General features: G+C 40.6%; 1 protein-coding gene across 2 annotated transcripts in view; it reads right to left on the minus strand.

Annotated features, from left to right (window-relative positions):
* Positions 1-15440, minus strand: part of CDH13 (cadherin 13) — a 684692-nt gene that overhangs the window by 376604 nt on the left and 292648 nt on the right. For both annotated transcript variants that reach the window (XM_081870212.1, XM_081870213.1), the window contains exon 3: positions 5049-5257. In XM_081870212.1, the coding sequence (XP_081726338.1) occupies positions 5049-5257 (209 nt within the window). The remainder of the gene's footprint in view (positions 1-5048; positions 5258-15440) is intronic.

Consider the following 15440-nt stretch of genomic DNA (forward strand, 5'->3'; position numbering starts at 1 on the left):
GATAACAACTCTTGCTTACCTAGATGGAGGTCAGAGAGGAGCATTGTGGTATCCAATGCTAGTCCTACTCAGAGGAGACTCACTGAATTTAAGTTCATTAATGTCAATGATTAATCCCATCCAATGTGTTGCTGCCAGTCTATTGTACACAGGTAAAAAAATATATCTATTGCTCCGTTCACCCCTAGCATGCAGCCGCTGGAAGGTTGTCCAGAAAGAAGTGTGGCCCTCAGGTTGAAAAGAGTTCTGTATCCCTGCTGTATTCTCTCACTGTTCAAAAAACACTAAGCAACGTTGCCCCAATTATATATTGACAGAGGGATACGTTTCAGCTTTCTAGATGCAACTGAGGTAGCTCTCTAGTTGCATAAGCCTAATTGTTGATTAAACATATTTCCCTCCTTGCTTAGAGGTGATGATTTATTCACCCAAGGTTGTGACTCAGAACAAACTGGAGCTTTCAAAGTGGAGCTCAGTGAGAGCCAAATATGGTAAAGCTATGCTGATGAGAAAAACCCCATGCTAGGGTGCTGTGTCTCCACTGCCCCAATAAATTACAGAGCTCAGCGTTTGGACTGCTTAATAAGGGAAAACATTATACAAAAGCACGAAGGCTAAATGGAATAATAGCGAATGGTGTGTTGAGGTTTGATTTATTACGAGGTTTGATAATTGCGAAGTTTACATTTGTTGTATGCAGAGTGGAAATCATGAGAGTGTGGTGTATTGGTTAGAAGTTTGCAGTTGTTATTTGGGCTGTGATTTGTAAGACCTGGATCTGAATTGGTTTAATGTATATATTTAAACAAGATTTGCCCCACTTTTTAACTAAAAAGGCTTCTGGAAACAGCTTGTAAAGATCAGCAGTAAAGTAGTCCCTGACCTCAGGCTTACAATCTTACAAGACATGGCACACAAAGGAAAAAGTGAAGAAGAGGGAAGAAGGATGGGGGGGGCACCAGTTTATTAAAGTTACAGTTTAATAAGCAGCTGAGATGGAAACAGTTCAGGTAGCTGGCCTCTAGGAGTCAGTTCAGGAGAGACCAAGGCAGATGGTCACTCAGATGGGACAGCACTGCTTCCCTTCTCTCCTCTACGATGGGGGGACAAGCCCTGCTTCATTCCTATAGTTAGATCAGTTATGAACTCTCTCTCTCAAGCATGGTTGCTGTTGGGGTAAAACAGGGATGATACCTACTGGCAGAGAGTTACACAGGGCTGGGCCAGCCACACTAAAGGCTCAGTCCCTAGGAAAGGCCAACCAAACCTTAGGGGTGTGGAAAACCAGCAGAAGTGCTCCATCAGAGGATCTCAGTGATCTAGGTGGAGCATAAGGAACTAGGTGGTCCTTGAGGTTCTTTGGGGCCAGTTGTTTAGGGCCTTGAGAATTAACACAAGAACCTAAAACCTGGCTGGACGTTAACTGGCAACCTGTGAAGATCTCTCAGCAGAGGGGTAGCTTGATGGCAGCCATCTACTCCTGTGAGTGCTCTGGCCACTGCACACCACTTTTACAGTCTGCCAAGATGCTCAAGAGTCAAGCATTATATTTACCATGGCAATATAAGAGTTCCAGATCCAGATCAGATACAAGACCCACATAAAGCACATTGTATCAGTAGTGGTTGATCTGTAGTGGATTCACACGCTGCCAATTTAAAGATGGAATTGCACTGCTCATGTGCTTAACTCTGCACCCAATTGTGTCCATGGTTTCCAAATAATCTGCCATGTAAACAATTGTCAGGATCAAGTCCACTTAGCTTCAACCAAAAAAAACCTGCATCATATGCCTCAGGACCATTTGATGTGTTGTTCTCCAGAGCCAAGTTTCCCCCAGATGGCAGCCCACGTATTAAGAGACCGTTGAGCCATCGGTCATTCCCAGATATGTCAGGTTTCCTGCAAATAGGGCAATTTAACAACAGGATTTCACAGGTGTCAGCTACAGCATTCCAAACAGGAGCAAGAGTCACAGTCAGTGGGGAAAGGTTTTAAAGCATACTTACGCACTCGTTATATGAGGTTCCACTACATCTGCAGATTGAAACGCTAAGCAGCAAACCAGCATATCCCTATTCTTAACCCTACACAATTTTACTAACAAGCTAAGGTTCCAAGCAGAGCTATTCTTAGCCAAGATTCATCTTGCCCACAGATGGAGACGTGGCACTGTTTGCCGGCTGACATGTTCTGGCTACAAAGCATAAATAAAAGCAGCCAAGCTTCTTGTAAAATCACACCGGATTGAAGTTTGAGAGGCTGGGAACAGACCATATCGAGAATGTGTGTCTGGCAAAGCTTTTAGCCTAGAGAGAAAACACTCTGTAGATGTACAAGCTAGAGTGCCAGCAAGTGGAGACATCTGTCTTAAAATTAGGGGATTTTTTCCTGTCATGTCCCCCCCTCAACCAATCTCCATCAGTTAATGAGAAAATGAATTGCATTTGAAAATGATCACATAGGAGATAACATTTGGGTGAAATTCTCATGGGTAGGGTGCAGGATTTCTGCCATACTTTTCTTAAAAGACCATAGATTGTTTAATCAGTGCAAGGGCCTGTTTATAGAGAAACATTTTTGCCTGATACCTAGACATCATTTGTCTTCCACTAGAAAACTCAAATCAGTGAGTCATAGAAAGCAAAATTAATCATAATGCTTGCAATACAATAAAAGCACCAACAATAGCAATAGTGACAATATCAGCAATAATAAAAACAGTAGCAATAAGAAATCAGCAGTTAGAGCAGATAGCAAACTTGGCAGCAAACTCAGTAGCAGCAAAACAAAAACAAACAAACCACCCCCCCAAAAAAAAACCCCAACTACAAACCCCTACATTGGTTTGGCCTCGCTCAAAGGCCCCCCTTTTAAGTCATAAATGGGCCATATAGGCCTCTCTGAGGAGAACCTTTGAGTACATTGGCACCACAACTGAAAAGACCCTGTTCCTTGAGCCCACCCACTATAACTTAATAGATAAGAGGGCCTTAGATGTCAAATGGAGACATATTCTATGCAGATAATGGAAAACAATATTATGGCAATGGTTTTATATGTACTTAAATACGAATTTCCAGATAGACACATAATAATGGGCCATTAGAGTAAATGGGGCACTGCCTCAGCAACCTCAGTTTGCCTTCAGCCAGCCCCCACCTGCCTGCCTTCTTTCTTACATTCATTCCTAGAGGTGGTACTGCCTGTAAGCTTCCTCCTCCTCCTTAGTCTCAGTTTTCAGCAGGGAGGAGGATGAGGACAAAACTATAATTATTTGGCACTGTCTCTCATTGGCTGTAGCTTCATCTACTGTTGAGCTCTCTGCTTTCCGTCCCACCATCCCAATGGTCCCACCATACCACTGCATATCACATGGCCAGAGGCAGTAGGCTTTCGTATACCAGTTAATAGAAATCGCAGGAGATAAGAGTGCCTTTGGACTCAGGTGTAGCTTGTGGGTTCCCCACAAGCATCTGTTGGGCCACTGTAAGAACAGGATGCTAGACTAGATGGGCCATTGGCCTGATCAAACATGGCACTTCTTATTAATGTGGGAAACAGAGCATGTGAAACTGCCATGCACTGGAAAGAGTGATCCATTCATTCCAACCCCTGTATAGCCTCAAAGGAGGTTCACACATAACAAAAGAGAAAACACACATCTGCCCACACAATCTGCACAAGACACTCTACAGATCAAAGTTGAGATCAAAACACATTGGGCAGAGAAAATAATTTGAAAAGTTGCCTTAGCCTTCTCTTCCCAACCAAAATTTCTCTTAAACGGAAGATTTAAGTCAAACTACCAAGTCTGCAGGAAATGTGATGAAACTGCTGCCTGCCTGATGAGCTAAATAGTGGAGAGAGACAATGGATCAGTCATCCTTTATAACCTCCTCATTATGGCTTCTTTGTCGTCCTAAATTATAGGTCTGTAAAAAAAGGTACCTGGCGTAATTGTCTTGTAAGTCATTGTCGTGACTGCCTCTTTGCTAAATGCCATGGTGCAGAAATGAAGGCTATCTCAGATATTCCTTTATTATGTGGTTGCATGTGCTGTAAACATTTCGATCAGTTTGCAAAAGGACCTCGATTCTCTGCCACCTCCTTCATTGTATGCCAAGGCTGGATTTAGATTGAAATTGCAAAATATGAAAGGAGTTGGATATGAAAGGAGATAAGAAGAGCCCGGCTGGATCAGACCAAAGGTTGATCTATTCCAGAACCCTGTTTCCTGACAAGGGCAACCAACTGCCTCTGGAAAGAGCAGCAGGACATGATGAAAATGACCCTTCCCTACTCTTGTTCCCCAGCAACAAGGCCTCTATAGTCATCATGGCTAGTAGCCAGGGATTGTCTATTTCTTATTTCTTTTTTAAAAGCCAGCTAGGTCAATGACTATCCCAGCATCTCAAGGAAGCAAATGGCATGAGCCTATATTCTTTGAAGAAGTAGTTCCTTTTGTCTGTCCTGAAAGGGATAAACTGAAAGCAACACAAGCATGGAATATTCCCAAATGACATACCCGCTGGGGCAATCTCAATGCATTCAGTCAGACCGCTTTGGAGTAGTTAAGTATGGAGTGTGGACCTGGATTGATGCCTTTGACAAGATTCATGACTACGTAGTTCAGAAAAATGCATGTGATCTAGCAATTATTGTTGTTTCTTGCAGGATGGGTTACAACGTATAAAAACACAATTAGTAAAAAAATGAAAAAAACAGCCTCTCAAATCAGTGAAGCATTCAACACATTACAGGGCAGACACCAAAATCAATTATTTGATTTTCAAGGGTCAGCTGCTCCTGTAACACTTCTGAGTTCATACTGCTTGGATGCAATATGAACTATATTGTTTTCCTTTCAAATGTTCTTTCATAATGCAGAGCATAAAATATTATTAATAGTCTTTGGAAAATAACATCAAGCTGAAGTGACTATTCTCTGTTAAAATGGCTAAAGGACATCCCCATTTAATTGCTAGTCCCCAGTAATCTGCCCTAGCGGCAGGAAAACTTATGATTTACATTTGTTTTAGTCTTACCTTTAAAGAACCTTGTTTCTCTTTTCTGTCAACAAGCAATACTTCTGCTGTATCTTCAGCCTGAGCTGACCGGGCATGGATGAATAAGGCTCTGCCAGTGTCTGATAAATTTCTCAGTGCAACTAAAACCCCATTTGGTTCCACCTTGAAGCCTGGGTTTGAAACTTCAAAGTTCAATTTGTGATTTCCTTGACAATCATCAAATACCACTAGAGAGAGGCAAAAGGGGAAAAAAGAGATAGAAACAAGAGCATAAGTGTCCATTAAATATCTATTATTATTATCATTATTATTAATCCTTCCACACTTATCTCAAGGCTATATACAGAATGTAATAAAACAGCAAAGAAACAGTTCAAAACTACACAAAAAATAAAAGCAGATAAATTTAAAGCAATAGGAACATAAGGATATAAGGAGATCCTGCTGGATCCCCAAAAGGCTCATTCAGTCCAACATTCTGTTCTCACAGTGGCCTGTGGGAACTCTCGAGCAGGACCCCTGCACAGTATCACCCTGGCAGAGACCTGTTCGCAGGGAAAGCTTGTTAGAACCAAAATGATTTCATTTGTTTCTGGGAAGCACAGCTATCTCAACAGGACAGCTATTCTGCAGAAAAGGGGCAGCCACACTTAAAAGCCCTGCTCCAGGTTAATTCGTAGCAGCATTCTTGAAGGAGAGGTTTTTAATGCACTGCAGTGACCTAATGGGTATACAATACTTGGTTGGTTTATTGTACCTGGTGTCAGTGAGCAAAAGGGGGGGGGGGCAGGGCCAAATTCTGAGGGAACTTTTGGCACTGAAATCCAATCTGAATTCACAAAGTTTATTTGTATCTGTCAAAAGGGCTATGGCGGCGAGGGCTTAAGTTCTGAGCACTGGGGTAGATATGTTTTAACAGCTTCCCAGTTATTCATGCAGGATGGCTGGGGGAGTCAAAGTGACTGTGGACTTTTTTCACAATCCAAAGAACTCTTTGCACAAAAGGATAGAATTTTCTGAAAATCTCAATGTCAACTTTATCCACACAGATTTCTTCTAATTTCCACCTTGCTACTTAATTTCAGTGAGAAGCAAATTCCCCAACAGCACTCATTTTGCTAAACAATATCAATTCCTGCATTGCTATACATGCCACATTATACACATCATTTGATAAACTTCTATCCTCATGCTCACCACCACCTATAGTCATCTTTATTTCCCTAAATGAAAAAACAACCCAGATCTCATTCACTTTTCTTTGCAGGATGTTTGGTTCTATACCTTTTTCCAGGACTACAATATCCTTTTGGAGAGATGGGGCAATCATATAGGGTGGGTACATTTCAGACTTTACAGAGGACAATCTGCTATCTGAAAAAGTCCTATATTTGAAGGGTGGTCGAGTGCAAGTCCGGTTTAAAGATAAAGGATCCTAAGAACTGAGTATAGGGGCCTTGAAATTACCCATCAACAGTTGGCACCTAAATGGTAGAATGAGTAGGCTCAGTATTTATATTTAAATTATAATATTTTTTTCTCAAGTTGCATCTATTAGCATATGCAAAATGTATGCAAATATATGCCCTTGTTTGTCCTCTCTTTGAGTGATGCATAGGTGGTCACCCTAATGGTTTACAGAATTCCCAAATGAGCCCTCTTGACACTCTAGGACAAAAATACTAGGTATCTTTCACACAGTGAAGTCCAAAGAAATGAACTATTTTCTAGTATTTGTCCAGAGTGAAATTTATTCACCAAAATATAATCAGAAGCAGAGTTAAACAAACTTGAAATATAAGCATCTACTTTGGGAGCAGTTACCCCAGGTTTATAATGTGAGAAACAGCAGGCAAGAACAAAATGTTTTCAGTTAATAATGATATAGTAATCATCCCGGGCTTGGCCTGGGCATCTAAAATCCTTAAGGCTAACAACACAGTGCTGGGTAATAATTTTGTTTCATATTAAGAACCAATTCTGTTTGTTTGATGGAAATTACTGTAGGATGATTGGTTTGACTATCAAAGCGCCTCCCTGAATATATGAATTTCCACACTTCAACAGTGCCATAATTGTTATTGTGTAGACCACTGTAATTATGTTCAGCATGGGCTTTTTCTTATGGAAAGCTTTTCATATTTATGGAATTGAGATCCATCTCTAATAGGCTGCTGATCTGTGAAGCTCTGTTTCATTATATGCAAATGCACCATATATATTTTTAATGCAGAAGTTATGAGCTCAGGGCATTTATTGAAATAAAAGAACAAGACCCGCTTCCTGCTAAACCAGCCATTCCTCAACCTGGTGCCCTCTAGATCATGGGAACTCCAACTTCCATCAGCCCCAACAGGAATTGTCAGGGATGATGGGAGATATGATCCAAAAACTTCTGGAGGGTACCATATTAGCCACTCCTGGCAGAGAGAAAGAGAGACAGAGAGAGTGACAGAGAAAGACCCCTACATGCATTGGTTCTGCGGAGGAATTCAGCTGTCAGTTTGGGGACGCCATTCATATGCCCCTTGACAGATTGAAAGATTGGCAGCAGCATAGAAGTTATGTAGCAGCCATGCAATTGGAGTGTTATGCACAAGTACTTTTCTGGAAGAATAAGAACCAATCTTTTGCTCCCCTTGCTGTTTTTGCCTAGATTGAGAAGGAAGCCCTTCCATGAGGCTTTCAAACAGCCATCAACATCCTCTCCCATCAGCGATGGGAGTCTGTATCACCAGCAATCATTTAAATGTCAAAATAGCAACAATACACACATTTAAGTAAGACAATGCAATTAATTCCTTTTTTTGTAATTTGACAAGCCTTAACAATGGCATGCTGGAAATGTAATGCCCGTGAGGGAAATTTGCTATTCGGGGAGATGAGGAGATATTGATTAGATAAAGTGGGATTTGCTATTTCTCCACACCTTGCAATTCAGTGTCTTTTTTTATTGAACTGATATTATTCTGGAAAAAATCAATAATGCAAATAAAAAATATAAATGGACACCCATTATATACATACATATATATACACACACAGTGCAGAGGACCAATTTACCATTCAGGGTGATGCAGAGGCAGCAAAGCACAGCTTCCTGGGCAAAAAATACTTCTCAGTTCTCCCGCTAGAGAGAAATATTTGGCCTCCTGGCCCAATGCTGCACCAAGATCCTATACTAGTACAGCAGAGGCCCTGGGCACCGTTACATTGGTGTATAGTGAAAATGTCTGTGCACCCTTGACATATCATTCTAGTTTCCTGTGAGAAAGACCTTATGCTGCGAACATCAGAAAAAATCATGTTGCTGATGACCTACCAGCGAATTTGGGGGAGGAAAGGGATCAACACAGCAGAGTTCAAAGGAATATAAAAGAAGGCTTGGGCCCCATCCCAGTACTGATGAGAACACTCGGAACACAATTAGATTTCTTAATTTGGGCCCACGGAAACAACAGCAAGCTACTTCCTTATTCTTTAGTGGTGGAAATAGCTGAGTTTGGTCAATGGGAGCTCATCCACCACTGCAGCATATTTAAGAAAGTATTGGGAACATAGGAAAGTGCCTTATTGATCAGACAACTGATCTATCTAGCTCAGTATTGTTTATACTGATGGGCAGCAACCCTCGATGATTTCAGATGGAGGAAGCTCTCAACCCTACCTGGGTTTTGCTGCACGTAAAGCAGATGCTCTGCCACTGAGCTTTGACCCTTCCCCATTATTGGTGCTGAACAGCAGTGCTTATTTTCTGGGGGGATGCAGGGGTACGCATACCCCTAAACATTTTGTGAATCTAAGTTTGTCCTCATTGAGGGGCAGTATTTCAATAAGAGTAGGAAAATGAGAGTACCCCAAACCTTTTTTGAAGAACAAAAGCACTGCTAAACAGCCATTTAATAGCAGTACCAACAGGTATGGCCATGCTCACTTATGTCAACTGCTGACTTTATGAATCTTAATGATTGCACTGTGAATGGCATAGTATTTGAAGGAGTTAAGGACCACAGAGTTCTAATTGCTAGAATAGGCTCAGTTACTTCACACCTCCTCTTCTCCTGAAATAGAAGAAGTAAAGCCTGGTTCCTGTTTTTCCATCTCTCTCTTTGGTGCAAGCCAAGGAGTTGGACATGCCTAAACATTAGCTCCCAGCTTCAGCCCACGTACTTTGCTTCAGTTAACAACTGTAGAATTTTACTTGTATTATTTCATTGCTGTTGCATAAGGAAAATGCATGTCTGCATTTTAAAATTACATTGCATTAATTGAAAAAGGGGTAAAAGGGGGTCAGCTGCTTCACACAGCTGAATGGAATAAATAACATTCAATAGCCTATTTATATGCTTCATGAATCTGCCTAATGATGGGACTCAATACTCTGCTACTGGGGCTATCTGTGTGCTAGCCCTACGTTTTGAATCCAGGCACCAAGCCATTTCCCCTTTGTTGTTAACCCACAGACATGGGTCTTTAGAAGATTAAATATAATTAATATATCATCTTACCAATTCCCATCATTATTCCCAATGAAAATACATATTTTTAAAAATCTACCAGTCATATCCAAATGACTCGATCTATCTGTTTAGTTCATTTATATACCATGTCATATTTCAACCAAAACCTTTAAATGAGATTATAAATCCCAATGAAAAGGAAATAATGTAAGGGCTACAATGCACAGTTCATATTCAGAACCAAACAATGCCCCCCCTACAACTACTAATCATCATGATAATTCCACATTTTAAGTAATACAGTTCAAGTAATACAATTAAATAAATGCCTCTAAAACAATGCACTAAGTAAAACAACTATGAACCACAAAAACCGCCATCCCAAAAACAAAATTGCTCAACCATTTCAACACCCATCACATCACTCCACCCACTCATTTTTCACTTCCATAAAACACTCTGATGTGTAACTTTTATTTCTGTGCAAAGTTATTTATTTATTGATATCTTCTGTATGGCTCTTCTGATACCCCTAGTCATGCTGCCTCTGCCAAGTGAACATCTTTATTATGTTTAATATGCCGTATGGCTCAGAATAGGCTCCAAAACTCAGCATGAGGAGAACAGAGTCTGTGCCAAGCATCTTCCAATGAAAAACAAGCTATATTTCATTCATCCTGTTGCTCCTTTACCAGTCTGTTGGCATTATGTTCAGTGTCAGGTCCTTCAAGAAACTTTTTATATCTGTATTCTACAGTGTGTGTGTGTGTGTGTGTGTGTGTGTGTGTGTGTCTGCCAGTTGACATTATGTGTACTACAAATTTAATCACAGCTCTCCCATTGAGCTGAAAAACCTCAAAAGAAAAGGGAATTCTAAGTCTTCCCACGTCTGACCCAAATAATCATTAAAAAACAAAACAAAACATGACAAAAGCAGCAGCAACATACATTGAAATAAAATACAGGTCAACTCTCTGGGTCCAGAGAGCTGATACACAAACATTGTAGTTTGTTTTCTGATCATTGTTCAGAAATTCATGGAAAGGACTTGAAATATGGGCTACTGTCAGCCATGAGCTAAGGATGTGGTGGTCAGAAACTTTGTCTGACATACTGCAAAGTTTAGGTTTCACCACCCTGAATCTTCTTTAGAGCTTCCAATGAATATTCAAGCAAGCAAGCAAGCAAAAATAAAACCTTAACATTCTCAAAGACTCTATGTCCCTGACAGTTAGAACACTTTAACACTGATTTGTGTTTGTAGCAGTGGATATTTGCCCTTTGATTCAACTCCCTAAGGATTAAGGCTGTGGTGCACAGCAAATTTGGGGAAGGGGTGTAGCTCAGCAGTAGAAAACATGGTTTGTAGGCAGAAGCACTAGCTTAAATCCCTAGTCTGTCCCCTAAGTGCTTTGAAGGCCTCCTACATCCCATCAATCTCATGGCAGCTGCCAGGCATTGTGAACGATATCGGCCGATATCAGAGGTGCCACCTTCTCTGGAGGAATTAGGGGACCCATGTGCAACTCTGTGAAATGTCCTGATGTCATGTGGGGGAGGGGTCCTCTGAACATTGAGGGGCTCTGGCCCCTTCAAAAAAAGGGGGCCTCCACAGTGTCCAATACCCTAGCAGCCAGCGCCCTTGGCCTAGATGGTCCAATTCAGTATAAAGCAGCTTCCTCTATTCCAAATTTATGGATATCAATTCCACTTTATTTTGAAAGTCTTACTTCCAATTATGCTGGATATGCTGCAAAACAAACTGGAGCCCATCATCTCATCTGCTTCTTCTTCATTATTCATATATTTTACATCTAACTTCCCTTAAAAGAAATTTAAAGCTAGATCAGCGGAAGGAACCAGAACCTCTCAGTCTAGCACCTGCAGCCTATCACCAAAATGTAAGGGCAGGCATACCTGGACAATGCCTGCAAACCACACTGCAGAAAACTATAGCTTTTTGTAGCTTTCAATATGCTTCCCAAGCTTTCTGAGAACAAAAATAAACTGTGTTTTGTTTGCCAGATAATTTACACTAAACTGGCATTGGGTTTCTTTTTAAATCCTCTCCCATAAACTTTGGTCTGCAGTTTAAGTCACTGTCAAGGTCACCGTATTAGAGAGCTAATTAATGTGCATCATTCGATTACTCAACCCTTGACGAATATTTGCACATTACATTCAATGAGTGTGCAATCTGTGTTCACAAATAGTTGAGCCATACACTCATATGGTTATTTACATATAATGCTCAGTGAGTGTCATCTCTGCAGAGTAAAGCAGTTGAAGCAGTCAAGTAGGCAAAGATGGGGTAAGGTGATCTCAGAAGTAAACTGGTCCCAAGCTGTTAGGGGGGCCTACACCATGTTTCTCCATAAAACATGAAACCCTGATTGTGCAAGGTTCCAGACCATGTGTTATTTGTAGGCTCTCCTTCTTCAGACATCAATGCTTAATGCACAGACATTGGAGGATGAAAGTGGGTAGGCACATGATGCTGGATGCAAGACCAATTATATGGCCCTGCGTCCCGTTATGTAAATTGGGAAGGGGGCTTTCAACATCTTTCATACCCCTCTGCAAAACTCATTTCCCCCTGAAGCTTTGAACTTAACCGCATAGACCTCATCCAAAAATGAAACTAAGGTAGTACTCAATGTCCTTAGAGGCAAGGGATATCTTCTGTTTTCTTGCATCCATGCCTGGTAAAACATCATTCTTGCCTGTGTGTCTTTGTGCAACTAGTGATACAACCATGGATCATCACCATGTACATTGACAGGAGGTATGGCAGGGGGTGTTGGTTCAATTTGTATTTTAATACAATACATAATTCACACATTCTGCATCAACAGTGAAATGCAATGCAACTAGCCTTCAAAATCAACACTTCTACAGAAGTTGTAAAATTTTCCATTTTTAAAAGTCTTGTTAGGCAAAAATATGCACAGAACTGCAAACGTTTGTGAAAATAATATGCAAAATACACTATATATGGGAAAATGGCTTGTAAAAATGTGTACATTGGACAAAATTGCACACAAAATGTATATATTTATAGAAATGCACATTAAAATGCTGACGAATTTTGATGCAAACTGGTGTGGTGATCTGAAATTAAGATTTGTAAATAAGAACCTGGGAGAAGATGAAATTGACTAATCCATTCATGTGCAATTGAGAGTGTTGCCATTAGTGATGCTTCACAGTGGCATCATGTGGGTGAAATAATTTCTCCTCGCTCTCCCTGAAGAACTGCTTATGCCTGACTCTGCCATTACTACTCAAACCAGCCAGAGAAACATTAGCTGGCACTCAGTGGGAAGCATTCTTTAAAAATTGCACGAAATGAATGGGAACACTATTTATTCCAAAGGGTAAGAGATTTATCTTAAGAAGCATCACCCAAAATGAAAGCCTTTGTCTCTCACCACCTGCGGCGTAAGCGATACCAGGGCATTATTTCCAAAGTGCTTGCTTGTTTTGGCGATAGTACATGATTCATCGTTTATGTAGCAAAGCAAAATGAAAGTGAGTAATAATCGGAGCCTGGTCTGCAATATTTTCCTTCTCTTTCGAAACAGGAGGGAAAAAAATAAAGATATTTAAAGACCTGTGACAACAGAAGCCCTGAGTAGATAAACCTGCATTTTCACAGCTCTGCAGAAACTTAAACTGTACCGAATTGGGGGAAGCACACAAATAAATGTCTTAGTAAATACAAAGGAATGGTACATTTCTCCGGTTATGATCATAAGCGTTCCTCTTTTTCAATTTGGCCCCATTTTCCCTTCTCCCCAGCTTTCTTATGTGTCCCTTCTTTATTTGTTTCAGGTACAATAGGTTTGAGCTGAACATTTAGCTCAGCGAGGGCACCCAAAATGGGGTGGAGGATTGTTACAGTAGGCAAAATGGTACAGGTTTTAGAGGGTCTTACTGATGTATAGAAGGGGAAGAAATGGAGGCAGTGAGAGATTTTACTTTCTTGAGCTCCATGATCACTGCAGATGGTGACAGCAGCCACAAAATTAAAAGACGCCTGCTTCTTGGGAGAAAAGCAATGACAAACCTAGACAGCATCTTAAAAAGCAAAGACATCACCTTTCCAACAAAGGTCCGTATAGTTAAAGCTATGGTTTTCCCAGTAGTGATGTATGGAAGTGAGAGCTGGACCATGAAGAAGGCTGATCGCCGGAGAATGGATGCTTTTGAATTATGGTGTTGGAGGAGACTCTTGAGAGTCCCATGGACTGCAAGAAGATCAGACCTCTCCATTCTTAAGGAAATCAGCCCTGAGTGCTCACTGGAAGGACAGATTGTGAAGCTGAGGCTCCAATACTTTGGCCACCTCATGAGAAGAGAAGACTGCCTGGAAAAGACCCTGATGTTGGGAAAGATGGAGGGCACAAGGAGAAGGGGATGACAGAGGACAAGATGGTTGGACAGTGTTCTCAAAGCTACCAGCATGAGTTTGACCAAACTGAGGGAGGCAGTGGAAGACAGGAGGGCCTGGCGTGCTCTGGTCCATGGAGTCACGAAGAGTTGGACACGACTAAACGACTGAACAATAACAACTGATGTAGGTGAACAATAACAGTAACAACTGATGTAGGTGAGCAATGGAAATAAGAATATAAGAAGAGCCTTCTGCTGGATCAGGCTGGTGGCCCCTTTAGTCCAGCACCCAGTTCTCACAGTGGCCAACCAGATACATGTGGGAAACCCTCAAGCAGAACCTGAACACAAGAACACTCTCCACTCCTGTGGTTTTCAGCAACTGGAGGCTGGATAGTTTAGCTGGCAGAGCATGAGACTCTTAATCCCAGGGTTGTGGGTTCGAGACCCAAGGTGAGTCAAAGATTCTTGAATTTCAGGGGGTAGACCAGATTGTGGTCCCTTCCAGCTCTACAATTCCATGGTTCTATGGTAGTTAGAAGCAACCACTGCTTTCAACTGTGGAAGCAGAGCATAGCCAGAATGACTAGTAGCTATTGACAGGCTTCTCCATAGTTTGTTACGCTCTCTGTCTATCTCTTTCAAAAGTCTTATTCTTGCTGGTGGTGTCAACACTCCACATAGCAGTCACTGGTAATTGATTTATTTAGGCAATTTTTACACCATTTCATATTTCAAAGAAAATCTCCAAGCTTCCTAAAATATCACAAATTAAATACAACCCCCCCCAAAAAAAAATACAGTTAAGCATTCTGCATTTTAGAGCAGAACAGATAGCACTTACTTAAGGAATTCTCTTAAACATCAATATAGTCTGAAACAGTTAGCATATGGTGACCATAGTAACCACTAGTAGATAAAAAATACAGCAGAGAGCACCCAAGGAAATATACAGTGAAATATTTGTGGGTAGCAGCAGCACTCTAACTTCTGTTGCTATCTCCTCAACTTAAGCTCACACTAAAAGTTGGGGGCAAAAATTGCATACGCCCGAACCCTAACTTTTCCCCATAGGGGAGTTGCTGCAACCCCTTGGAACCTCTTTTCTGAATCTTTGCTAGTTATACAATATCCTTTTTGGGGATGAATGGATGGAATGATGGATACAAAAGAAAAAGAAAATGTAGCTTATGAATCTATTACATACATAAAACAACTTTAAAATGATAATTTTATAAAAATAATAATAGCATAGTTAGGGGCTTTTTGCTTTGTTTTTGTCTTGTTTTTATTATGTATCTTGTGTTTTAATTTTGTTATTATATTTTATTTTTTGAATTTATATGCTGTGAACTGCCCTGAGATCTTCGGATGAAGGGTGGTATGCAAAATAAATAAATAAATAAATAAATAAATAAATAAATAAATAAATCCTCTCTATATGTAATGACATTGACAAAATTGAATACACATTAAAATCCATTTCAAAATATATATTTTTGTTGCAGCACATCATAAAAAAATAAGTATACCTTCTGAAAATATGTTCATATTG

The sequence above is a fragment of the Podarcis erhardii genome (assembly GCF_964252035.2).
Source record: "Podarcis erhardii genome assembly, chromosome: 7".
NCBI classification, from domain to species: domain Eukaryota; kingdom Metazoa; phylum Chordata; class Lepidosauria; order Squamata; family Lacertidae; genus Podarcis; species Podarcis erhardii.